Source organism: Loxodonta africana, chromosome 6 (genome assembly GCF_030014295.1).
Source record: "Loxodonta africana isolate mLoxAfr1 chromosome 6, mLoxAfr1.hap2, whole genome shotgun sequence".
Classification (NCBI taxonomy): domain Eukaryota; kingdom Metazoa; phylum Chordata; class Mammalia; order Proboscidea; family Elephantidae; genus Loxodonta; species Loxodonta africana.
Genome location: NC_087347.1, coordinates 6,468,800 through 6,496,185, shown reverse-complemented (window position 1 = coordinate 6,496,185; position 27,386 = coordinate 6,468,800). Strand labels below are relative to the sequence as shown.

The following is a 27,386-nucleotide window of genomic DNA, read 5'->3' as shown; positions in this document are numbered from 1 at the left end:
TTAAAGAATAAGACTAGCATAGCTGTATGTGTAACTATCCATAAAATAAACAGACCGGAAAACCAACCTATTCATTCATCTATTCACTCAATTAACATTTATGGAATAATTATTGTGTTCTAGGGTGTGTTGTTTTTAGGTGCCATCAAGTCAATTTCAACTTGTAGGGACTCCGAGGACATCATGCTTGGCAAAGTAGAGGGTCAGTGAAAAACAGGAAGACCCTCAACTGGATGGGTTGACACAGTGGCTGCAACAATGGGCTCAAACACAGCAATGATTGTGAGGATGGCGCAGGACCAGGAGATGTTTCATCTTGTTATACGTGGGGTCGCTACGAGTTGGAGCTGACTTGATGGCATTTAACAACACCTATTTTTTTTTTTTTTTTTTTTTAACAGGGTGAGTTCTTAAGTTTTGGGGATTTAGAGGCAACAAACACAATGCCCTTACTCTGAACGTGCACAAGACGGACAAAGCGGGGACCAAAGGACCTGACGCAGAAGAGTTCTTTATCCTTCCTTCCCACCAGCTGAACCACATCCTTTAGTTCCATGGATAGTACCGGCTCCCGATCCGGTGCGCTTGGTCAGGCCCTTTCTTGCCTGCCGCGCACCAACTCTGGCCATTCACACCTTGCTGGGGCCAAGCCATGTTCATCTCATTTTTGTTGTCTTTATCCTCCTCAGCTTAGTCAAGGCCAACTCATAGCCTTCAAGATGCAAGTCAAGCCTTACCTTCTCTGCCTACTTCAGTTCGTATGGAGACTCTACTTCTTCCAAGACTGAATTTGAGTAGGAAGTTGCTGAGCAATTGTCAAAATTTTTGAGGAATCCGATAAAATGGAAGAAGGACCAGAAAACTAGTGTTTTCATTTTCAAATAAGAAAATCATTCAGATTCCTCAGACTGGTGAACTTGACATCCAGCCTGGGCAAGATTCCTAAATGGATTATGAAAAAGATGGTTTTGCACAAAGGGAGTGGGGACACTTGGGGCTGTGTAGGTTCTAGGAGGAGTCAGGATGGACGAACATCGTTTTCTCTGGTGATGTGGTTATTCCGTCCCTCTGCAGAGGGGACGCAGGCATCAGATATATGTATCTCAACCTGTAATGGCAGGTTTCACCATAGCCTTTTGGAGAAGACGGAAAAAACTTGGGTCCTTCACTAGGAGCCCTGGTGGTGCAATGGTTAAGTGTTCGGCTGCTATCCAAAAGGTTGTTGGTTCAAACTCAGCCACTGGCTCCAAGGGAGAGACTCCCAGCGACCTGTTCCTGTAATGTTTACAGCTTAGGGAAAAACCCTATAGGGCAGTTCTTCCCCACCACGCCGGGTTGCTATGGGTTGAAACTGACTCAACAGCACCCAACAACAACATGCATCAGGGAAGTCTGGCTAAATAACTCCAAGTGGAGAATTAGTACACACAATACCTCAAAAGCAGTCGCTCTCAGTTCGGCTGCACAATTGAACTGAAGAGCTGCAGACAACACTGAGGCCCGGACCCTACCCGAGAGATTCCCGCAGAAGGGGTTAGGAGTGCAGCCCGGGCTGCAGGCCCATCAAAAACTCCCAGGTGCTTCAAATGTGCAGACAAGCTCTGAAAAATGTTGCTTGAGGACTAAGGTACGCCTGGTGTTTTCAATCACCTCGTATGCATGCGAAAGCTGGACAATGAATAAGGAAGACCGAAGAAGAATTGACGCCTTTGAATTGTGGTGTTGGCAAAAAATACTGAATATACCATGGGCTGCCGTAAGAACAAACAAATCTGTCTTGGAAGAAGTACAGCCAGAATGCTCCTTAGAAGCAAGGATGGTGAGACTACGTCTCACATACTTTGGGTATGTTGTCCGGAGGGATCAGCCCCCGGAGAAGGACATCATGTTTGGTAGAGGGTCAGCCAAAAAGCAGAAGACCCTTGATGAGATGGCTTGACACAGTGGCTGCAACAACCCGCTCAAGCATAGAAACAATTGTGAGGATGGCACAGGCCAGGGCAGTTTTTCGTTCTGTTATACATAGTGTCGCTATGAGTCAGAACTGACTTGACGACACCTAATGACAACAAGCTCTGAAGGAAAACTGTGAAATCTGTCCTCAACCTGGTCCTGTATAAGAACATACTTATCAGTGAACATGAGTCTGTCTGAATGAAGATATGAAGGCAGCTTATGAAATTGGTGCGTGACTTGGAGCATGGCCTAATCAGAATTCCAAAAGATGGTCACAGGCTGGAGCAATGGGCTGACTCAATCCATGCTCCAAGCCAACTTTCAAACCCTAGACACTAAAAGGCATATGGGATCCAGTTGCCCTTGCGCATCCTGTGGCTTAAGCTGCCGCTTATGGCTGTGAGTTCCATTATTGGCACTATAGATTTCTCTTTCTTGTTTTTTAAGCTCAGAGATTTGCGATGCTGTGGATACGTTGACGGTGGTCCCCAGATTTAGGTGGCATACATGCAGTAAATTAATTGAAGTTATTGTAAAACATTCAAAGCATGTCTGTACAAGTAACGCATGTCAGTCAGGTGTCAGTTGAGGTCCCCTTATTCATTGGGACCCTTGTCTTTGTAGGATCTAGAGTCCCCCCCAGGATTCCCCAGATTGTCTGTGTTCTGGCTCCCATGCGTCCCGCCCTCCGTGTCTGCGAGGGCTCTGTATGCTTTACCCTGCCCCCACACTGGTGCACCAAATTGGCTAGTTTCATTTTTCCTTGTTGGTTTGTTTATTTGCAAGCTAACCCACTAGTATAATCATTTAGTGGGTTTGGTGGCTATACTGAAGATATGAAGGGGCCTATCACATTCTGTGGAGCCCTGGTGGCGCAGTGGTTAAGCTCTTGTCTGCTAACCAAAGGGTCAACAGTTAGAACGCACCAGGCCCTCTTTGGAAACCCTACGGGGCAATTCTACTCTGTCCTATAGGGTCGCTATGAGTCAAAATCGACTAGACGGCAATGGGCATTACATTTTGTGGACCTTGTGGTAGAATTCTCACCTTCTGCGAGGGAGACCTGAGTTTGATTCCTGGCCAGTGGACCTCAGGTGCAGCCACTGTCTGCCTGTCAGTGAAGGCTCACGTGTCACTGTGATGGTGAACAGGTTTCAGCAGAGCTTCCAGACTAAGACAGACTAGGAAGAAAGGCCTGGTGATCCGCTTCCAAAGATTAGCCAGTGACAACCCCATGGGGCACAGGGTCCTATCCATCGCTGATCACGTGGATGGTGCGGGACTGGGCAGCGCTGTGGGCCGTTGTGCGTGGGGCCGTCATGAATGCGGGGCTGACTCGATGGCAGCTAACAACAACAATCACAGTTTCCGAGGCCGTATTTCATCTTGCTCCTCCATCTGGGCTTCCTCTCTCCCTCTCTGGTGTGACCACTAAAATCTTCCCCCTCCCGTTTCAGCATGGTTCCCTTCATTCTCAGGCCCCACAGCGTTTCAGCTGGTCAAGGAAATTCTTCTGAACAAATATATACCTTTCTTGAAAGAGAGGGGTTCTGATGAATATCAACCCCCCAAAAACCAAACCTCTTGCCACTGAGTCAATTCTGACTCCCGGGGACCCTGCGGGACAGAGTAGAACTGCTCTGCAGGGTTTCCAAGGCTGTGACCTTTACAGAAGCAGACTGCCACACCTTTCTCCCTTGGAACAGCTGGTGGGTTGGAATCGCTGACCTTTTGGCTATCAGTTGAGTGATTAACTGCTGTGCCACCAGGACTCCTTCTGATGAATATAATTTTCTCCAAATCAATGCATTTAATATTCTTAGTTCTTCAGATGAACTATTAAATGATACCTATTTAAAGGAGGCATGTTATTTATACAGATGGACCGTGGCACAGCACTGAGCAGATTGAATGTCTATGGCCTTTCATTACAGCATGTGGACTTAGGAAAAGGAAGACAGGAGTCCAAGCAGGAGAAGATAACCAGCTTTTCTCTGGATGGCTGGGTGAGTAGACTACATTTCTCTAGTAACTAGCCAGCCAGTCAACTGGATTTGAATAGAGTTTTTCAAAAAATATTTTTGGGACTTAAACGATAAGCACGATGTTTTATCCTCAGGAGACACAAAAACTAGTTCTTCGTAGGTGAGGCTTATAATGTTGGTAGTTAGTGAGAGGGAGGTTTCCCTCTGGACTGAATGAGAAGAGAAAAGAAAAACCACCTTGAAATTATAATGGGACACACAGACGGGAGCATTTGAACGGTAATCATCACTTTCATGTAACACAGACATCTTTGCTGCCTGTCATTGAGACGACAAATGATTCGTTTCCTTAGAACGTCTGAGGATTAACTCTGTGTGCTGTCTATGGGGTAACCCAGCTGAGTCTGAAATGGGGGGACAGAGGGTTGTGTTGCAGCGTCAGGCTACTTCCCCAAGGCAGCAGCTCCCCACCGTCCAGGCTAGGAGGTAGAATTTTCTCCTTTGTAGGACGCCACACGGTTGAGATCTTAAGGGCAGTAAAAACCAAAAAATAGTTGCCGTGAAGTGGACTCCAACTCATAGCGACCCTATAGGATAGAGTAGACTGTCTCATGAGGTTTCCAGCCAAACGCTTAGCTACTGGTTTGCGACAGTGGGGGAAGGTAAACGTGCAAACTCTTTCCTCACCTTTGGGCAAGTGTCTGGCTTCTTTCTAAGGTCAAGTGTCCAAGTACATGGTCGAAATAGGGCCAGGAAGTCAGTACACTTGTAGGTATCATGAGACTGTGCCCGCTTCACGCTTTCTTAAATATGATGATGTATGTTGCTCTCCTGGCCAATTATGTCTAAAAAAGCAAAGATGTTACTTTGATGAGTAGGGTGTGCCTGACCCACGCCATGGTCTTTTCAGTCACTCCATATGCATGTGAAAGCTGGACAATGAATAAAGGAGACAGCAGAATTGGTGCCTTTGAATTGCAGTGTTGTTGAAGAGTACTGAATATACCATGGACTGCCGGAAGAACAAACAAATCAGTCTTGGAATAAATACGACCTTAGAAGTAGGATGGTGAAACTTCGCCTCGCTTGCTTTGGACACGTCATAGGAAAGACCCATCACAACAAAAGGACATCATGGTTGGTAAAGTGGGGGGTGAAAAAAACAAGTGAAACCCCCACGAGATGGACCGATACGGTGGCCACAACAATGGGCTCCGATATAACAAAGATCAGGAAGATGGCACAGGGCTGGGCGATGTTTCATTCTGTTGTACGTAAGGTCACTACGAGTTGGAGTCAACTGGATGGCAACTAACGACAACAGTCAATTTTGTACTTGCTGAATGAATTGTTTCTGTAAGTGGTCATGGGCAAAACCCAACAGGACCTTAGGATACTAACATTACTGTCAATTGACACAATAATCCCAGGTTTTACAATGGGTTTGCTTGCACATTTTTTGCCCTCATTTTCCCTATTTAGTTTCTAAAGACCACTGGTCCTCTACTCCCCTTTCTTCTTCTTTCTTTAAAATAAGAAACCGGACATGTCTCTAAGGCTTTACTTTTGAGAGTCACAGGACACATCCACACATTCGCCCGTGTTTGTCACACAGGCATTTAATCTCAAAAATGTTAAAGTATCTTAACCTTCCCTCTGAATAACAATGTTAGCACAGCACACTTCATTTAACAAAACATTAAAACATTTTGCTTCCTCAAATCAAGTTATAGCTATTAATAATGACTTAAATTGTCCGTACTGATTTCACATTATTAAGGAATCTCATTCCCACCATGTGGAAGAATACAATATAGATAAAAAAGAAAAAAACCCTCACTAACCTATTTTCCCCACATTGCTACGGAGCCCAGCACAGATAATACAAAACAACAAGGTCGCTTCCCATTATGAATGTGATCTTGCACAAAGGTCAAGTGCTCCTTTCCCCGAGAGCCCAGGAGGGCGTTTTTGGAGGCTCAGAGACAAAGGTGCCCTTGAGAACTTGGTATCCACCCTGGTGAAATGTAAAGCAGGGCCAACAGGCCCTCATCAGGCACAGCCGCGAGTCAACAGCCCTGAAATCACGTTTATGGGGTCTGGGGCGTTGCTGGAAACCATACCATGGAAGCTCTCCCTGCTAAACGCGACCAAGTTTCTTCACCACTGTCGTGGGGATTTAATTACATGATAAAATTGCAGTGTCTGCCTCTTGAGACAAATTGCACATTCAGGCTGATTGTTTTTTTATGAATCTCACCCAGGGAGCCAAATACTTATCTCCTGAAGTTGGTTTTGCCGGATGGTTATGCCCTATCACCCTTTCTCTCCTTCCCGAAAGGACACCTTTGCGCATCCTGTGGCTGAGGACAGAGGTCCCCAGGTGGTGCTACTCCGAACAGAGGAAACAGAGGCCAGTGTTGTCTGATGGGTTTAAAGTTCAGCACACTTATTTATTTTTTACTGGTAAAAAAAAGCAGAAAAACAGGCACGGGATTATAGGAAATATAAATGACTAAGAAGCATTTTGTTTATATTTCCTGTAATGTCGTGCCTATTTTTCCCATTTTTTTAAACAAGTTTAAAAAAAAAAAAGATGACTGTTAAGCATTTAGCAGCCCTGGTGATGCAGTGGTTAAGCGCTCAGTTGCTAACTGAAAGGTCAGAGGTTTGAAGCCACCGGCCGCTGTTCAGGAGAAAGATGTGGCAGCCTGCTTCCGTAAAGATTTACAGCCGTGGAAACCCTGTGGGGCAGTGCTACTCTGTCCAGCAGGGCTGCTATGACTTGGAATTCACTCAACGGCAGTGGTTTTTTTTCTTTTTTTTTTTAATTAAGCATTTGTTGTTGTTGTTGGCTGCTCTTGAGTTGATTCTGACTCATGGAGACCCCATGTATGCAAGGTAGAACCATTTCGTAGGGTTTGCAAGGATGTGCCCTTTCAGAAGCAGATGGCCAGGCCTTACTTCCGAGGTGCCTTTGGGTGGATTTGAATTATCAACCATTTGGTTAGTAGTCCAGGGCTAACCATTTGTGGCACCCTGGGACTCCATTAAATATATATCTATGCAACATTTGGGTAATGCCCAATTTTACTAATTTAAAATACAAGCTATAATAATAAGAGAACTTTGATTTGCCTATCAAATCGGGAAAGATTTTTAAAAATCAAGTTTTGGAAGACTTCCATGAAACTGACTGACACTCCTGGTTTGCAGGTGGAAGGGCAAGTAGGAAAAATCTTCTGTACAATTTGGAAATATTTATTAAGCACTTTAAAAAGCCTGTTCTCCTTTATCCAGAAATTCTACTGGTAGGGATTATTCTAAGGAGATGTTAAGTAACGCACAAAACACTTAGGTACAAAGGTGTTCCTGACTATATTATTGGCAAAAGAGAACAATAAAAATCAATTAAAGGACCAACTCTAGTGAAATGATTTAATAAACTATGGCAGAACCAGATGATGAAATTCCATAGTGTAATTAGTGGATATAAAATTTTAGGCACAGCCCTTTTCTTTCAAAACTTAGTGTGTGTCGCCCCATTATCTTCCGGTATTTAATGGTACGAACCACTGGTTGGACGTTGCAAGTTGCTGGTTTCTTTCTAGGCAACCTGGTTTTCTTCCTAGATGGTTGGATTTTTTTCCTGAAAAAAAATTTTTTTTTAACTTTATCGTCTACTTGTGTTCATATGTAGCCTTTTTTCCCACCATTGATTTTGCTCAGAATGTCTGTTTTCATCAGTACAAAAAAAAAAAAAAAAAAAACCCAAACCCACTGCCGTCGAGTCGATTTCGACTCATAGCGACCAGACAGGTTTTTATCCAGTGTTATGAGTCGGAATGGACTTGACGACAATGGGTTTAGTTTTTTGGTTTGATCCAGTATTCTGGATTGAATTATGTCCCCCAAATATATGTGCTGTAAACCCCAACCCCTGTAAAACCGAACCTGTCACAATTGAGTCGATTCCGACTCATAGCAACCCTATAGGCAGAGTAGAACTGCCCCACAGGGTTTCCAAGGAGCAAATGGTGGATTCGAACTGCCGACCTTTTGTTTAGCAGACAGCTTTTTTTTTTTTTATATGTAATCTTTTTTATTTTTTAATTGCATTTTAGATGAGGGTTAACAGAGTGTATTAGCTTCTGATTAAATAATTAATACACATATTGTTTTGTGACATTGGTTGCCACCCCCACGACATGTCAACTCTCTCCCCTTCTCAACCTTGGGTTCCCCGTGACCAGCTTTCCTGTCACCTCCTGCCTTCTTGTCCTTGCCACTGGGCTGGTGTGCCCATTTAGTCTCATTTTGTTTTATGGATCTGTCTAATCTTTAGCTGAAGGGTAAACCTCAGGAGTGACTCCTTTACTGAGCTATAAGGGTGTCTGGGGGCCATACTCCTGGGGTTTCTCCAGTCTCTGTTAGACCAGTAACCCAGGTCGTTTTTTGTGAGTTAGAGTTTTGTTCTGCATTTTTCTCCAGCTCTGTTTGGGACCCTCTATTGTGATCCCTGTCAGAGCAGTTGGTGGTGGTAGCTGGGCACCATCTAGTTGTGCTGGACTCACTCTGGTGGAGGCCGTGGTACTTGTGGTCCATTAGCCCTTTGAACTAATCTTTCCCTTGGTCTCAGGTTTTCTTCATTCTCTCTTGCTCCAGGTGGGGTGAGATCAGTGGATTATCTTAGGTGACCCCTCACAAACCTTTAAGACCCCAGACAGCAGCCGAATTCTTGACCCCTTTGCAACCAGGTCTCCCCTGACCCCTATACATGTGATTAGAATCCGATTTAGGAATGGGTTTTCTTTGTTATGTTAATGGGGCAGTTTTAGTGTAGGGTGTGTCTTAAGGCTTTTTGGAGATATAAAAGGAACAGATAAAACGAGCAGAGATGGGGGAAGATAGATGCCACGCCACATGAAGGTTACCAAGGAACCAAGGAACAGAAACTGAAGAGACAGGGACCTTCCCCAAGAACCAACTAAGAGAGAAAGCCTTCCTCCAGAGCCAGCTCCCTGAATCGAGACTTCAGTCCTTCCGTGTTAGTTCCGGAGGGCTGCCCTTCCAGGCTGGTCAGACCCAGTGACTGATCCAGCTATGGTAGAAAAGTCTGCCATTTTGACCAACGTGGGAAAACTGTACCAGGTTCTATTGGCTCAAAGTGCCCCTTGGGGTTGGCCATGGCCCTGTCCAGCGTGCGTCGTGGATCAACTTCTCCATCTGCCTTTCACAGCTGTCTATCCCTAATAAGTATCTGGCCAGGCACACTCTGCTCACCGTCAAACTGTGAAACTGGCTGAGGCTCATGAGCCCCCAGGAAGGATGGGTGGGTGTGTTGTCAGAGCAGGTGAGGAACAGACAGGAAGTAGCACAGGAGACGGCCTATGCAAAAGCCGAGAAGGGTGACCCCTGGATAGTGTAATTGAGGGGTGGTTTAGACCAGAACTGCTCAGCTAGCTGAGGTGAAAGACCAGGGATTTCCCCTCCCCCCTCCCAGTTTATTGCACACTGATTCTTTTTCAAAATGTAATGATAATTAATTACTGGAAAAAATGAGATGAGGAAAAAGTACGTAATTCATTATAAGCCCACGGATCACACCCTGGATGTTGTGTTATAAAGTGTATCAAATTGCTGTAAAGATTTCTAAGTCTGACTCCTGATGTCAGTGCCAGTTTTCAGACCGACAGCTGCTTCCAGCCACGCTCTGGAGTGTAGGGTGCATGAAGGAACGCTGGGGCAGATGGCAGGGGTAAGCTTTCTCATGACACATCTTTTCCGCCCTTAGACATCAGCTATGAGGGAAGTTTGAGCTTTTTGCTGTTGGCCAGGGGCCACCAAACTTTTTCTGCAAAGGACCGGATAGTATTTAGTTTAGATTTTGTAGGCCATACGTAAGGTCTCTGTGGCAACTACTCAACTTTGCCACTGTAGCATGAAATAGACAATATGTAAACGCATGGGTGTGGCTGTGTCCCAATAAAACTTTATTTACAAAAACAGGTGGCAGACCATTATGTGCTGACCCTGATAGAGGCAGTAGGTTTGTGAGCAGGAGAGTGACACGGCTCATCTCCAAATAAAAAAAAAAATAGGAAACTATTATTGCCCCCTTCTCTCTGCATACCTCCAACGAACCCTGTTCTTTAGCCCTTTCATTATTACATTTTTTCTCCTTAAAAAAAATTTTTTTTTTTTTGATGGCATGTGTTTTCAGTACTGCAATGCATGGTTACTAATTGAGTGTGTTTAAATTTTCGATTGGTAATACGGACTTTGAGAAATATGGCCTGGTAATACAAACCATCAGTGGTGCACCGAACTATCGTACGACCACATACTGGTGAGAGCTAGATAAGGTATTTATTGTGGGCTGCTTTCCATTAGCTTACATGCGGAACCTCTGGCTTTCCAAATGTGACACAGAAAAACCAAAACAAACCCATCAGGGCTCCTGAACTATCACATAGGAAAGTCATAATTATGCTTGTAAGGCTTATCTCACAGAAATAAAGGGGAAGAAAATCAAAAGTTTACAAAACTAACACATTCAGGAAGAATGCTCAGCCTACACAACAGTGAAGCTCCAACTCCTGTCTGCTGAGCTTCACGCATTTCAAAAGGGACCCACCTTGATGCTAAATGCCTTAGAACTGGAACAGTGTACTACCTACAACATCCAGAGGCGTAAAAAGTGGCTGGTATACTGTTAACCCAATGGTAATAAAAGAGTTAGCCTCAAGGTAAACTTGACTCAACAACAGTAATCGAGCATCCAGACATCCACGTACATGTCTGACTCTATCTCTTACATCTCTTCTGGTTGGGGTTTTCTGAAATTCTCAAATCTGTAAGTTTATGTCTTTTACAAAATTTGGGAGACATTTGGTAATTATTTCTTCAAATGTTTTTTTCTGCCCCATTTTCTCTCTTTTCTTCTTCTTGAGGGCTCCAGTTGCTTATGTTGTTGTTGTTGTTAGGTGCAGTCGAGTCACTTCTGACTCCATAGTGACTTTATGTATCACAGAACGAAACGCTGCCCGATCCTGCGCCATCCTCACAATCATTATACTTGAGCCCACTGTTGCAGCCACTGTGTCAATCCATCTTGTTGAGGGTCTTCCTCTTTTTCGTTGGCCCTCTACTTTACCAAGCATGATGTCTTCTCCAGGGACTGATCCTGCCTGACAACATGTCCAAAGCACGTGAGACACAGTCTCTCTGTCCTTGCTTCAAAGAGGCATTCTTATTGTACTTCTTCCAAGACAGATTTGTTTGTTCTTTTGGCGGTCCATGGTGTATTCAATCTTCTTCGCCAACACCGCAATTCAAAGGCATCAATTCTTCTTAGGTCTTCCTTATCCATCATCCACCTTTTGCACGCATATGAGGCAATTGAAAACACCATGGCTTCGGTCAGGTGCACCATAGTCTTCAAAGTGACATCTTTGCTTTTCAACACTTTAATGAGGTATTTTGCAGCAGATTTGCCCAATGCAATGCGTCTTTTGATTTCTTGACTGCTGCTTCCAAGGCTGTTGATTGTGGATCCAAGTAAAATGAAATTCTTGACAACTTCAGTCTTTTCTCCGTTTAACATGATGTTGCTTATTGGTCCAGTCGTGAGGATTTTTATTTTCTTTATGCTGAGGTATAATCCATACTGAAGGCTGCAGTCTTTGGTTTTCATCAGTAAGTGCTTCAAGTCCTCTTGACTTTCGGTATCCAAGGTTGTGTCGTCTGCATAACGTAGGCTGTTAATGAGTCTTCCCCCAATCCTGATGCTCCGTTCTTCTTCATGTAGTCCAGCTTCTTGGGTTATTTGCTCAGCATACAGATTGAACAGGTATGGTGAAAGCATACAGCCCTGATGCATACCTTTCCTGACTTTAAACCACGAAGTATCCCCTTGGTCTGTTCAAATGACTGCCTCTTGATCCATGTACAGATTCCTCATGAGCACAATTAAGTGTCCTGGAATTCCAATTCTTCAGAATGTTATCCATAATCTGTTATGATTCACACAGTCAAATGCCTTAGCATAATCAGTGAAACACAGATAAACATCCTTCTGGTATTCTCTGCTTTTAGCCAGGATCTGTCTCACATCAGCAATGATATCCCTGGTTCCACGTCCTCTTCTGAATCCAGCCTGAATTTCTGGCAGTTCCCTGTCAATATACTGCTGCAGCCGTTTTTGAATAATCTTCAGCAAAATTTTACTTGGGTGTGATATTAGTGATATTGTTCAATAATTTCCTCATTCGGTTGGATCACCTTTCTTGGGAATAGGCATAAATATGGATCTTTTCCAGTCAGTTGGCCAGGAAGCTGTCTTCCAGATTTCTTGGCATGGACGAGTGAGCACTTCCAATGCTGCATCCTGTGTTCAAACATCTCGATTAGTATTCTGTCAGTTCTAGGAGCCTTGTTTTTCCCCAGTGCCTTCAGTGCAGCTTGGACTTCTTCCTTCAGTACCATCGGTTCCTGATCATATGCTATCTCCTGAAATGGTTGAGTGTTGACCAGTTCTTTTTGGTATAATGACTGTGTATTCCTTCTGTCTTCTTTTAATGCTTCCTGCATCCTTTAATATTTTCCCTGTACAGTCCTTCAATATTGCAATCCAAGGCTTGAATTTTTTCTTCAGTTCCTCCAGCTTGAGAAATGCCTAGCGTGTTCTTCCCTTATGGTGTTCTACCTCCAGGTCTTTACATATGTCATTGCAAAGGTATTTACTTTCTCTTCTTGAGCTGCCCTTTGAAATCTTCTGTTTAGCTCTTTTACCTCATCATTTTTTTCTTTCGCTTTAGCTACTGGAGGTTCAAGAGCAAGTTTCCGTGTGTTTTCTGACATCCATCTTGGTCTTTTGTTTTTTTCCTGTCTTTTTATGACCTCTTGCTTTCTTCATGTATGATGTCCTTGATGTCATTCCACAACTCCTCTAGTGTTCAAAGAGTCCAATCTATTCTTCGGATGGTCTCTGAATTCAGGTGGGATATATTCAAGGTTGTACGTTGGCTCTCGTGGACTTGTTCTAATTTTCTTCAGTCTCAGCTTGAACTTGCATATGAGCAGTTGATGGTCTGTTGCATAGTCGGCCCCTGGCCTTGTTCTGACTGATGATATTGAGCTTTTCCATTGTCTTTTTCCACAAATGTAGTTGATTTGATTCCTGTGTATTCTATCTGGCAAGGTCCAAGTGTATAGTTGCCTTTTATGTTGGTGAAAAAAGGTATTTGCAACGAAGAAGTTGTTGGTCTTGCAAAATTCTATCATGCGATCTCCAACATAGTTTCTATCACCAAGGCCATATTTCCCAACTACCCATCCTTCTTCTTTGTCTCCAACTTTCACATTGCAATCACCAGGAATTATCAATGCATCCTCATTGCATGTTTGATCAATTTTAGGCTGCAGAAGTTGGTAAAAATCTTCATTTTTTTCATCTTTGGCCTTAGTGGTTGTGGGATAAAGTTGAATAATAGTGTTATCTGGTCTTCCTTGTAGGTGTATGGATATTATCCTATCACTGACAGACTTGTATTCAGGAAAAAATCTTGGAATGTTCTTTTTGATGCAACACCATTCCTCTTCCAGTTGTCGTTCCCTGCACAGTAGGCCATATGGTTGTCTGATTCAAAATGGCCAATACCAGTCCATTTCAGCTCACTGATACCTAGGATATCGATGTTTATGGGTTCCATTTCATTTTTGATGATTTCCAATTTTCCTAGATTCATACTTTGTACTTTCCATGTTCCAATTATTGATGGATGTTTGCATCTGTTTCTTCTCATTTTGAGTCATGCCACATCAGCAGATGAAGGTCCCGAAAGCTTGACTCCATCCATGTCATTAAGGTTCTGTACTTTGAGGAGGCAGCTCTTCCCCAGTGGTCTTTTGAGTGCCTTCCAACCCGGGGGGCTCATCTTCCAGCACTATATCAGACAATGTTTCCCTGCTATTCACAAGGTTTCACTGGCTAATTCTTTTCAGAAGTAGACTGCTGGGTCCTTCTTCCTAGTCTGTCTTAGCCTGGAAGCTCAGCTGAGACCTGTCCACCATGGGTGACCCTGCTGGTATTTGAATACCGGTGGCATAGCTTCCAGCATCACAGCAACAGGCAAGCCCCCACAGTACGACAAAGTGCCAGACAGTTATATTGTCCCATCAAACCAAACCAAACCCATTGCTGTCGAGTCAATTCCTACACACAGAGCAGAACTGAGCTCCATAGGGTTTCCTTGGCTGTGATCATTGCGGAAGCAGATCACCGGGGCTTTCTTTCACTGGGTTCGAACTGCCACCATTTGGTTAGTAGCCAAGTGCAAACCGATTGCATCATCCACGGACCATATTGTTCTAGGGTCCCTGTTTATTTTATTTTCAACCATTTTACTTTATGTTCTTCGGATTGGATACTTTCTATTGTTCTGTTTTCAAATTCTCTGACTCTTTCTTCCGCCCTCTTTGACCTGTGGTTAAGTTCATTGTTGACTAGCACTGTGGGACAAGGCTGTTCCTACCTTCCACAAGATATGGTTGAAACTGTGAGAGCCGGAACTTGATAAGACTGCCTTGTTTTTCAGGTCTCATAAGTTTTCTGTTTTTGACAGGGTGTAGTTAACACTTTTTCATTGTTCTGTAAGTAGTGGAAAATATTTGAGTTTTCCTTCTTTGACAGGTTTCTGCGTTACACAGTTTCTGGCTTTCGCAGGTTTTATCGTATTGCCAAATAAAACGGGGATTCAATTAGTAAAGAAGCAGGTGAGAGTGGGCATGAGTAGATGGCCAGCAAGAGTGTAGCACCTCCTTGGCCTGTTTTAGTCATCTAGTGCTGCTATAACAGAAAGACCACAAATAGGTGGCTTTTAAAAAGAGAAATTTTTCCCTCACCGTCTAGGAGGCTAGAAGTCTGAATTCAGGGCACCAGCTCTAGAGGAAGGCTTTCTCTCTCTGCTCAGTCTGGGAAAAGGTCCTTGTCATCAATCTTCCCCTGGTCTAGGAGCTTCTCAGTGCAGGGACCCTGGGTCGAAAGGATGTGCTCTGCTACTGACTCTTCTTGCTTGGTGGTAATGAGGTCCCTGTCCGCTTTGCTGGATTCTCTCTTTTATATTTCAAAAGAGATTGACCGAAGATACAGCTTAATACTGTGGATTGTGTCCTGCCTCATTAATGTAACTGCTTCTAATCCTGCCTCTTTAACATCATAGTGGTTAGGATTTACAACACACAGGATAATCATATCAGGTCATAAAATGGTGGACAACCACACTATACTGGGAATCATGGCCGTGCCAAGTTGACACATATCTTGGGGGACACAATTCAATCCATAACAGCTGGTCTACTGGCCCCAGTCTCTCCACTTCTGTCCTTTCTATTTACGTAAAAGAGATTTTTTTTTTAATTAGATGGTCTTGTTTCTCTGCTGAATGGCTTTTCATTGCTGGTCCAAATAAGTATAAAGACCTATGTCTAGAATTTGTTGTCTCATGCTGTGTGTGTGTGTGTGTATATATATTTATATATTTATATATATATGATATATATATCCATCCAAACTAGCTGCTGTCAAGTCAGTTCTGACTCTTAGTGACCCCACGTGTGTCAGAATAGAACTGTGCTCCATAGGGTTTTCAATGGCTAATTTTTTGGAAGTAGATGGCCAGGCCTTTCTTCCAAGGTGCCTCTGGGTAGACTTGAATCTCCAGACTTTTGCTTAGCAGCTGAGTGTGTTAACCATTTGCATCATCCATAATTTCTATGACTCTTCCCATAATGTAGTCCCATTTATTGGCCTGGATTTCCCTCCCTCTCCTCAGATTTATGCACCCCAACTTCTAGCCAAGTCCCACTTCCTTCTGTAAGACGCCATGGCCTCATGTGTCTATGGTCGCCTATTTTGCTCCCTTTATTTAGATTCCCTTCCTTTTGATTACAGTCTGTCAAGATTTTAATAGTGTCTTCCATACGCTATTTGGTTGTAAACGTTTGTTAGGCCCCTACTAAGCTCCAAGATCTTAGAAGAAACATGACCAGAAAGTTTCTTAGAAGTGAGAATGGCGAGCCTCCGGCTTGCTTACTTTGAACGTGCCATCAGGGAAGACCAGTTGCTAGAAAAGGACATCATGTTTGGTCAAGCAGAAGGCCAACAAAAACAAGGCAAACCGCCAGTGAAATGGAGTAACAGGATAGCCACAACAATGGACTCAAACACACCAACGATCATGAAGATGGTGCAGAACCAGGCAATGTTGCGTTCTGTTGCACGTGAGCTTGCCGTGAGTCGGGAACAACTCGACAGCAACTAACAACAACAAATAAGTGCCAGCCTATGGTAAACACAACAGACCTAGTTCTGGTTCAAGATCTAGCTGCTGAATTTGGTGTTATGTTAGAAAATAATGGGAAATTGGATTGGGAAGGTAGGACGAGGCTGGAGACGGTGTTTGGCATTCCACTTAGCTCCTTCGCCACGCTTATGTCATTAGTGCACACCATCACAGAGAACTAGTGTCCTCTTGGAAACGTAGAAAAGACTCTTCACTATTATTCTCGTTTCTTTTTGTTCTTCCCAAGCCCTCCAGTGTGCTTGGGAGTGATGCTAATAGAAGTATGTCATCAGCATACATTATTTCTTTATTAGCCTGTTTCTCAATTTTGATTCTGAAAATATCTTGATTTCGTCTAATTGCAATTGCACTATGTACCGCAGGCAGCGAGGGTTCATATTGGGGGGAGCTGAGATGGACCCTGTAGAATTTTTCTTCCTGCCCATATGCCTTTGAAGCTGGGCCATTAGTTCTAAGGCATGTATGTGATCTCATCAACCTGCTTCTGGGAAAAGAAGAGCCTAGAGCGTGTGTCTTGGAGGAAGCAAAGAAATTACTTTAATTCTAGGTGGTGGGAGATTTTTTTTTTCTGTATCTAAAGCCAGGGCTGGCACTGGAGCCATTTTATTCCTAAATAATTTAACGATATTCAAAGATAATCTGATGTTATTGTAGGAAAGTGTATTTCTAATAACTTCCACTTGATCCGGGTGAATCAATTCAGGCAGCGCATAATTGAGTCTGTTAGCAAGGACTTTAGCAAGAATTTTGCAATCAGCGTTAATTAAGAAGATGGGACAATAATTTGTGCATAATTCCGGATCTTTTCCTGGCTTGTGAATCAAAGTAATAAGAGCAACGCTCAGGCTGGTGGTGGGATAGTGTCATTAGGTGCTGATTTATAAGTACTTAGAAAGGTTTAATTTCATTTCGCTCCGAGCAGGCTCCCCCTGCCCCCACAGGCTCTGCGCAGGGTGCACAGCCGGGAACAGGGAACTGCCCTCCCCTTGCTCCTCCTGTCCTGGGTGACCTCTTGCTTCTTATTTCTGCTTTTATTCTCCACCCGAGCACCCCACTTATTTGCCCATGTGTTTTTTTTTTCTGAATACTTTTGCTGAATTATTTGAAACCAGGGACCCCGTGCTATTGATGTGTGTGTGTATATGTGCGTGGGAGGCTGCAGTAACAGAATACCACAAAGTGTGTGGCTTTAAAGAACAGAAACTTATTGTCTTACAGCTCTGGAGGCCATAAGTCCAAATCAGGGTGTGGGCTGTGTTGATTCCTCCTGAGAGAGGGGTTGTTCCGTGTCTCTGTCCTAGATTACATTGCTGCCGCAATCCTTGGCGTTCCTTTGCCTCTTGTAGACAGATCTTCACATGGTGCTGTTCCCTGTGTGTGACTGTCTCCGTTGTCTGCTCTTCTCTTTTATAACACACTGTTGTTGTTGTGGAGCCCTGGTGGTCAGTGGCTAAACTCCTGGCTGCTAACTGAAAGGTCGACAGCTCTAATGCACCAGCCACTCTGCAGGAGAAAGATGCGGCGATCTGCTTCCATAAAGATTACAGTCTTGGAAAACCTATAGGGGCAGTTCTACTCTGTCCTAGAGGGTTGCTGTGAGTTGGAATTGACTCGACGGCTGTAGGCTTTGGTTGTTGTTTTTGAGTGCCATGAAGTTGACTCTGATTCATAGCGATCCCATGTGACAGGTAGAACTTCCCCATGGGGTTTTCTAGGCTTTCTTTCTTTCTTTTTTTAATTGTACTTTAGATGAAGATTTACAGAACAAACTAGCCTCTTATTAAACAGTTAGTACACATATTGTTTTATGACATTGGTTAACAACCCCATGACACATCAACACTCTCCCTTCTCAACCTTGGGTTCCCTATTACCAGCTTTCCTGTTCCCTCCTGCCTTCTAGTCCTTGCCCTGGGCTGGTGCACCCCTTTAGTCTCATTTTGTTTTATGGGCCTGTCTAATCTTTGGCTGAAGGGTGAATCTTAGGAGTGACTTCTTGACTGAGCTAAAAGACTGTCTGGGGTCATACTCTTGGGTTTTTCCAGTCTCTGTCAGGCCAGTAAGTCTGGCCTTTTTTTGTGAGTTAGAGTTTTGTTCTACATTTTTCTCTAGCTCTGTCCAGGACCCTCTATTGTGATCCCCGTCAGAGCAGTCAGTGGTGGTAGCCGGGCACCATCTAGCTGTACTGGACTCAGTCTGGTGGAGGCTGTGGTAGATGTGGTCCATTAGTCCTTTGGACTTATCTTTCCCTTATGTCTTTAGTTTTCTTCATCCTTCCCTTGCTCCCGAAGGTATGAGACCAGTGGAGTATCCTAGATGGCTGCTCACAGGCTTTTAAGACCCCAGACCTTACTCACCAAAGTAGAATATAGAATATTTTGTTTATAAATTGTATTATGCCAATTGAACTAGATGTTCCCCCACAGACTGTAATCTTTATGGGAGCAGATTGCCAGGTCTTTCTTTGACAGAGCTGCCAGATGGGTTCAAACCACCAATCTTAGCAGCCAAGCACTTAACCTTTGCACCACCAGGGCACCTATATAAGACGCGAGTCATATAAGATTAGGGCACAGCCTACTCCGATATGAACTCCTTAACTTCACTGACAATATCTTCAAATAAAGATCCAATTTCCCCAAACACGGTCACGTTCGCATGTACAGGGCTTAGGACTTCAGTGTATCTTCGTGGGGAGCACAGTTCAATCCTAACAGTGTATAATGTTCAAGTCAAAGAGTTGTACATGGCTCCAGGGGGGACATTTTTTCACAGATCCTTCTGCAAGATGCCTCTGGGTGGGTAAGCAACACGAGCCTTTGACTGCAAGTCGGGACACATGCTAGCTTACGTTCTGCTACTGACCTGTGAGTGGCCAAGTGGGAGCCTCAGTGTTCCCATCTGTAAAATGGAGGCACAGAAGTGTGTCTTAGCCTCCTAATGCTGCTATCACAGAGATACCACAAGTGGATGGCTTCAACACAGAGAAATTAATTTTTTCACAGTTAGGAGGCTAGAAGTCTGAATTCAGGGCACTGGCTCTAGGGGGAGGCTCTCTGCCTCTGTCAGCTCTGGGGGGAAGTTCTTGTCTCTTTTCAGCTCCCGTTCCTCAGCTCTTTGGAGATTTTCGTGTGGTGTGGCATCTGTCTTCCTCCGTCCTTGTGTCCTGGCTTCTGTGCCCAATCTGCTCATTTTATATTTCAAAGGAGGTTTAAGACACACCCTCCCTGGGGAAGGCCTCGTTGGCGTAAGACACACCCTGCCTGGGGACGGCCTCGTTGGCGTAAGACACACCCGGCCTGGGGAAGGCCTCATCGACGTAACAAAGAAAACCCTGCTCTCACCTGGGATTACATCAGCAGCTGTGATGTTGTTCTTAGGTGCCACGGAGCTGATTTTGGCTCATGGTGACCCCAGGGGACAGAGTAGAACCGCCCCAGAGGGTTTCCAAGGCTGTAATCTCTGTGGAAGCAGACTGCGCATCTTTCTCCAGCAGAGCGGCTGGTGGCTTCAAACTACCGACCTTTTGGGTACAGCTGAGTGCTTTAAGCATTGCACCACCAGGGCTCCTGTCCACAGGGATAGGGGTTAGAATTTACAAAACATATTTTTGGAGGACGCAACTCCAGCCATGACAGGTGGACTACAGGCCTCATGGAGCCCTGGGAAGAGTGTTGGCTTCATGCCGCCACCCAGCTCTGGGTCCTCAGACCTGCAACCCAAGATAGCCTAGGAGAAACGCATCCCGAATAGGAGGGTCTTACTGTGCTGCAGATTCTTGGCTCTTTGCCTTCATACGAGGCCAGTTCGTTATAACATGCTCTGGTTTGGGGATTTATCCCCCTAACAACCAGCCCAGGCCTGACCCTGAGCCAAAAAACCAAAAACCAAACCAGACCCGTTGCTGTCAAGTCGATTCAGACTCATAGCGACCCCCTAGGATACAGTAGAACTGCCCTATAGGGTTTCCAAGGAGTGGCTGGTAGATTCGAACTGCCGACCTTCTGGTTAGCAGCCAAGCTCTTAACCACTGCACCACACAGCCCCAACTCCGAGCCAAAAGGCTGCATATTCCGCACATCCCAGATCCCAAACCAGTCTCCTACCAGCCTCCCAGGAGACACCCTCACAGCCCTCAGGCCTGCGCCTGGCCGTTGGAGACCTTCTGGAAGGTGGACGTTGTCTACAGAGGCTCCTGTTGGGAGTCATCACACCTGGGGAGGTGATGGGGTTTAGTTCATCTTCCCCACAAAAACCAAACGTATTGCTGTGGAGTCGATGCCAACTCATAGCGACCCTATAGGACAGAGTAGAACTGACCTTTTGGTTAGCAGAAGAGTTTATATATATATATATGTATATATATATAAAACCCAATCCCAGTTATGTGTGTGTATATATATATATATAAAACCCACTGCCATCGAGTCCATTCCAACTCACAGGGAACCTATAAGACAGTGTAGAACTGCCTGATCAGGTTTCCAAGGAGCGGCTGGTGGATTTGAACTGCCTACTCTTTGGTTAGCAGCCAAGATCTTAACCACTATAACACCAGGGCTCAGTTTAGAACCTAGTTACTCAAATTTGTAAAGAACCTTAGGGATGAGCCGGAGCAATCTATTTTTTTTTTTAATGAGGAAACTCAGGTTCAGAGGGAGGGACTGAGGTGTTCAAGGTCACACAGCTGGTGGTAGAGCCAAGGCAGGAGCCCAGTCACCTTACTGTTGGTGCAGTGCCCTTCTCATTACACCACCATGTCTCAGAGGCCACCATCATTACATGCGCTCTTGTCTTTGTGTCAGAACATGACTCCTTGAAGGCAGGAGCAGTGGTGGCTCGGTGGTAGAATTCTCACCTTCCATGTGGGAGACCCAAGTTCGATTCCCGGCCAACACACCTCATGCATTGCTAGGACGCTGAACGAGTTTCAGCAGAACTTCCAGACTAAGATGGCCTAGGAAGGTGGGCCAGCGAATGGAAACCCTATGGATCACAATGGCCTGATCTGCAGTTGATCATGGGGATGGCTCAGGACTGAGCAGTGAGCATTTTGTTCTGCTGTGCACGGGGTTGCCCTGAGTCAGGGGCGTACTTGACAGCAGCTGACAGCAACAGCAGGAAGAAGCTGTGGTCCTCTAACTCGTTCAACTGTTTGTCCAAAGGGCTACACCTCTTCACATATAAGGCAGAACGGCTGACACTAGGGGCCATGTGGCCCACCACCATGGCATGCCCAGTGCCACACCTTTAGAAGCACTCTCTGGACGAGAAGTCCGCTGTCTTCTGCAGACTGACCACATTTTACACACACATGTGTGTCTGTCACAGGCTCATCAACACGCAGTCCTCACCTATATGTACTGCCGGGTGCAATTTCTTAATAAAATCTCAATTAGTATTTCTTTAACTTGCCTCCAGATGCTTAAATACCATTACCCCAAACACAACATAATGCCACTATTTTTCTATTTCAATCAAGAATTCAAGTAGCATCTTGACTTGTATATAATATATCGGCAGCAAAATCACGGAATGCTGACATCCTTAATAATAGCAATTAGTAATCAGTTGTTTCTTAAGTACTTTGATTACGCCAGTTACCAAATTGTACAGTTTATGCGTTTGGGGGCAGGATGGGCCTCGCCGCCCCGCCCCCAGCCGTCCTTCCTCCCTCTCCGTGTACTTGGTGGCTAGTGAGCCACTCGGTATCGAAAAGAGGCAAGGACAGATAATGGAACTGTTGCTGATATTGGCAAGGAGAGAGTTGGCTTTGGCAGAATGTAGACTCAAACATTTTCTGTGCAAACAACCCAACCCCGACAGTGTCTGTGGAAATACACCGGTGCCAGCCCAGCTGAAGGCCAGCAAAGGGCTTGGCCGTCGACACCCGTCCCCCAGCCCCGGGTTTTGAGCTAATTCTCTGGGCCAAGAACTCAAGCAGACTCTGGATGCGACCAAGTGTTAGGCAAGGCTCTTGCCGTTGTTGTTAGTTGCTGTTGAGTCAATTCCAACTCGTAGTAACCCCAAGTGACAGCGTAGGACTACCCTACTGGGTTTTCTAGGCTGTAATCTTTATGGGAGCCGATTACTAGGTCTTTGTCCCACAGAACCTCTAGGTGGGTTCAAACCACCAACCTTTCTGTCAGCAGCTGAGCACTTAACCAGTGTGCCACCAGGGTTCCTATTCCTGCCTTTGAGGAGGTCGTATGTGAGCGTGATGTACTCAGCTGGTCTATGAAAATTGCCCAGCAAGGCCGTGTCTTTTGGTAACTGATGGAGACTGAGTTGTTGTATTCAGGTGAAGAGGTGAGGTGAGGTTTCGGTCTTGGAGGGCAGGGGTGGCCTTCAAGAGGAGGTGACCCCCTGTGGGCATCAGGAAGGGTGGGTTGCTGTAGGTGAGCTGAGGAGACACTCACAGACCTGAAATTTGGGTGCTTGTCAGGTTCAGGGTGTGGCTGGCTGGGGCTTCTTGTCTGGTCAGGTGGGTGGCTCAGATGGGGAGGCTGTGGTGGGTGGGCTGGGGCTCAGCCTTATTCACCAGTCACCTGGCCCAGCCCCATTTTCCTGGGCAGCACCATTTCTTCATCTTCCCGTTCCCCTTCCTGGGGTATACATTCTTGATGGTATCCCTTCACAATATGGACTGTGCACTTGACTTCTAACTACCTGGAGGGAGTTGGGTTAGAATCCATGGGCTAAGGGCCCAGTCGTCTACAAGACTGCTGTCACTTCAGACACCAGCTCAGGGGTCTCCAGGTCACACTCACGCCTGACCAGCTGACTACAAATTCTGGGGTTCCTCCCACCAGCTCGGTTTCGAGAATTCACTAGAACTCTCACAGAACTCCCTGAAAGTGCTGTACTTAGGGTTCTAGTTTATTAGAGCCTCAGAACCAGTGGAAGGGAGTGACACATGAGGCGAGGTCTGAGAGGGCCCCAAACGTGAAACATCTTTTATCTTCTCCCTGTTGAGTCAGGATATGCCAGCTTTCAGGCACACCACTGTGTGGCAATAGGCAGAGCATTGTCAACCAGAGCCCTAGCTGTCCAGGTTCTGTTGAGGTTTCATTACACAGGAGTGATGGACTGAATCCTTGGTCACGTGATTAACCTGATCTCCAGTCCCCTCTTATCCCTGGGGATCAAGCTGATGTCACTTGGTTCAAAGCACCAACCCTCTAATCACCTGGTCAGCCTTTCTGGTGCGGCCAGCCCCCACTCTGAGTGGTCTTGTTTGCATAAACTACCTAGGGGACCACCATGAATCATTTCATCGGAGTAAACTGTCAGGCGTGGTCCGAGGGTCCACCGTCAATAACAAAGACGTTCCATCACTCTGGAAATTCCAAGGATTCAGAGGCTACCTCCCAGGAATCAGGCCAGCCAAATCCTTTATTACACAGACTGCATTTCAAGTCTATTACCATGAATTCTAACCACACTTCAAGATTTCCTAACGACCCCACAAATACACTTGAATCCAAACAACTCTTGTTCTGATCTGGGTGTTCTCCAAGGACTCATGCTGACCAAGAGAGACTGTTTGCTCCATGCTCAGGCAAAGGGAATCCGACTCAGGCTGCAGCAGGATCTTTGTGATCATCGGGAAACATGGGGCTAGAAGGGACCTAAACGTTGACCCAGAACAGCCATTCCCAAAGCCACCATTGGTGGTGTCCACAAACACCAATCCTACGTGCTGTCACTTGATGTGAAAGCAAAATTCTGGGGTCAGATAAGAAACTATGCCCAATGCAGCTGTAACCTTGTCCATTGTGGCAAAACCACAGCCTTGGAGAGAGGGACTTGGCATGGAACGTTTCCAAGCTCATTCCAGCATGGCGGCCTTTCTCAGGAAGCTTGTGGGCCTTTGATATGGAAGGACCAATCTAATCTCACACCCTAGGTAAGAAGGTGGGGATTGGCCCAGAGAAGGAAAGTGACTTTCCTGAGGTTGTACAGCCAGCTGGAGCGCCTCACTCCAGGTCTGTGCTTTTCCAGACTCCCCACAACCTCCCTGTGGTGACATTGGCTGGACCATAAGCTCCGGGGAGGGAGTCCTGTGTCGTTCAGGTTTATGTTCTCCATCTTCTGCACTATTGTGCACACAGTAAAAAATCAAAGCACCAAATCCTCTGCTTTCTAGTTAATTCTGGCTCATAGCGACCCTACGGGACAGAGTATAACCGTCCTGTAGGATTTCCAAAGGGCGTCTGGTGGATTTGAACTGCTGACCTTTTGGTTAGCAGCTGAGCTCTTAGCCACTGCACCACAAGGGCTCCCAGTCACCTTAATCGGCCACTGAAATGAAGAAGACTTTGTAGGAACGTGGAAAATACTTTAGAAGCATTAACTCAAAAGAAAAAAAAATTATCTTTATGCTTTGGTGATAAGTAGGTGAAATTTACACAAGCAAATGGACAAGGTTGGGAAAAAATAGACGAAAACAGCTGCTATGTTAGGATGGTGAGAGATGGACTAATTTTTCTCTTTTTAAATTTTTTGTGTTGTGCCCATTGTTGCTTGTGCAACACAGATGTATACACACAGTAGATACAGTATGTTTGTGTGAGTGTGTGCGCACGTGTGTGTGTGTGTACATACATACATACATGCACCACCGTCTGGGTGGCGCGGATGGCTAAGTGCTCCACTTCTAGCCGAGAGGTTGGCGGTTTGAACTCACCGAGAGGCAACTCAGAAGAAAGGCCTGGTGGCCTGCTTCAGAAAGGCCGCAGCCTTGAAAACCGTATGGAGCGAAGTTCTACTCTGTGCACACGTGGTGGGTGTCACGAGTTGGAATCAACTCAACGGCACCTAGCAACAGCAATGCATACATGGCAACTAACAGCAACATATACGTATAAATACGAACACATACGTACACATGACTGATACCCAAGTATGTATCGTTTGCCCAGGAACGACCCACCCCTGAAACGCAAGCTGCGTATCAGCCCGTGTGGTGGAAATTCAGTTTCAAACGTAGCCAATGCCTTCTGGTTACCTAGGAGCACCCCGGGGGGCAGCTGGGCCGAGGGGTCCTTCATCCAGTCGTCATTGGACAGTTCTATAACGGCGTCCACGTGCTTGACTTCAGAGCAGATCACGTCTGCCACTCTGTCCTCGTCCCTGGAGTCCAGGGCCAGCTTTAATCTCTTCACTAAGTCTGAGCTGAGCGGGTAGTCCGGGAGGTAACCCGAGTCGGGCATTGTCGTGTCACCGGTGCAAAGACCAGTCCTCCTGTTAACCTGAGTCCAGAGTTAGCAGCCGTTCGGAGAGGATGTGGGGGTGTTTGCTAAAAATAGAAGAGGCCTGGCTCCTGTCACAGGGAGCTGTGACTCATCTTTCCAAAGGCGTCATTAAGAGTTGTTCCAGAGACGGGGCAGTAGACAGGTTTGTGAGTGGGGGAAGGAGCGGGGACAAAAAAATGTTACCTTTTATCCAACGTGAGAGTCTGGCCTGAAACTTTAGAAACCTTTGCCTGCGCCTGGACTTGGGGCTTGTGTTCTGTTGAAAGGAACATTCTCTGATATACCACAGCACACGCACCTCCTTTCATCTGAAGGCAGAGCCTGGTCACCTGGCAATTGGACAAACCTTGAGCTGAATAGGCTTGCAGAATGGGATGGAATCTTTGGGTTCCAAATTGAGAGCTGGGCTGCCTGGCCTCAAGGAGACAAAAGCATCAAATAAAGAACGAAAAGTAGAACCTAAATATTAGCCGGGCCCCCCCTCCACGCCTCAAGGTTGACAAACGTGCTCAAAGCACACTATTATGGATCCCACGGAAGAGAACCCCCCCCCCTCGTTGATTCCTGTGCATTCCTGGGGTGGGGCGGGCTCCTTCCCCATGGTCACCCCTGCCCCTAGGGACTGCATTCAAGCGCTGTCCCTGGGTTCCCCCCACATCTACCTGTGCACAAGACTGGGCTGCTTCAGCAGTATGACTGCTGACACCAAGTATTTTGAAACAGTCTGAGGGTCCAGGGTGTAGGGTGTGGGATGCAGCTTCGTATAGCCTCCTTTACCTTGCACCCCCATCTTAACATCTGTCTTAGCCATCTGGTGCTGCTATAACAGAAATGCCACAAGTGGATGGCTTTAACACACAGAAGTTTATTCTTTCACGGTCTAGGAGGCTAGAAGTCCACATTCAGGGTACCAGCTCCAGGGAAAGGCTTTCTCTCTGCGTCAGGTCTGGGAGAAGGTCCTTGTCATCAATCTTCTCCTGGTTGAGGAGCTTCACAGTACAGGAACCCTGGGTCCAAAGGACACGTTCCCCTCCTGGTTCATTTTTGGTGACATGAGGTCCCCTGTCTCTCTGCTCACTTCTCTCTTTTAATCTCCAAAGAGATTGACTCAAGATAAAATCTAATCTTGTAGATTGAGACCTGCCTCATTAACATAACTGCCTGTAATCCTGCCTCATTAACATCATAGAGGGAGGATTTACAACTCATAGGAAAATTACTCCAGATGACAAAATGGTGGGCAATCCTACAATACTGGGAGTCATGGCCTAACTAATTTGACACACATTTTGGGGGGGCACGATTCAATCCAAACCCCGCCTTTTCTCTTTCTCACTCTCTCTCCTTCCCTCTTCCTCTCAGCTCCTGGAGGAATTGGCAGGTTCCGTTCCACACATAGGTGCTTCCCCAACATGCTCGGCTCTGCATTTGAAAGCCTGCGTTTAGGAGGCAGGCATGGGGAGTGTCTTGGTTATCTAGTGCTGCTATAACAGAAATACCATAAGTGGGTGGATTTAACAAACACAAATTTATTTTCTCACAGTTAGGAGGCTAGAAGTCCAAAATCAGGGTGCCGGCTCTAGGGGAAGGCTTTCTCTGTCAGCTCTGAAGGAAGGTCCTTACCTCTTCAGCTTCTATTCCTTGGCTACTTGATCAGCTTCATGTTGTCTTATTAACATAACAAAGAAAACCCATTGCCAAATGGGATTATAACCACAAGTATGAACTTGTTGCCATTGAGTCCTTTCTGACTCATAATGACCCTATAGGACAGAGTAGAACTGCCCCACAAAGTTCCCAAGGGTGGCTGGTGGGCTTGAACA

The 27,386-nt window shown here is 45.6% G+C and overlaps 1 protein-coding gene across 1 annotated transcript in view; it reads right to left on the bottom strand.

Annotated features, from left to right (window-relative positions):
• Nucleotides 1–25,521, bottom strand: part of ASB18 (ankyrin repeat and SOCS box containing 18) — a 75,119-nt gene extending 49,598 nt beyond the window's left edge. The window contains exons 1-2 of the mRNA XM_064286505.1: nt 25,317–25,521; nt 22,670–22,672 (exon numbers count right to left, since the gene is read on the bottom strand). Of these exons, the coding sequence (XP_064142575.1) occupies nt 22,670–22,672; nt 25,317–25,521 (208 nt within the window). The remainder of the gene's footprint in view (nt 1–22,669; nt 22,673–25,316) is intronic.
• Between the last annotated feature and the right edge of the window lie 1,865 nt (nt 25,522–27,386).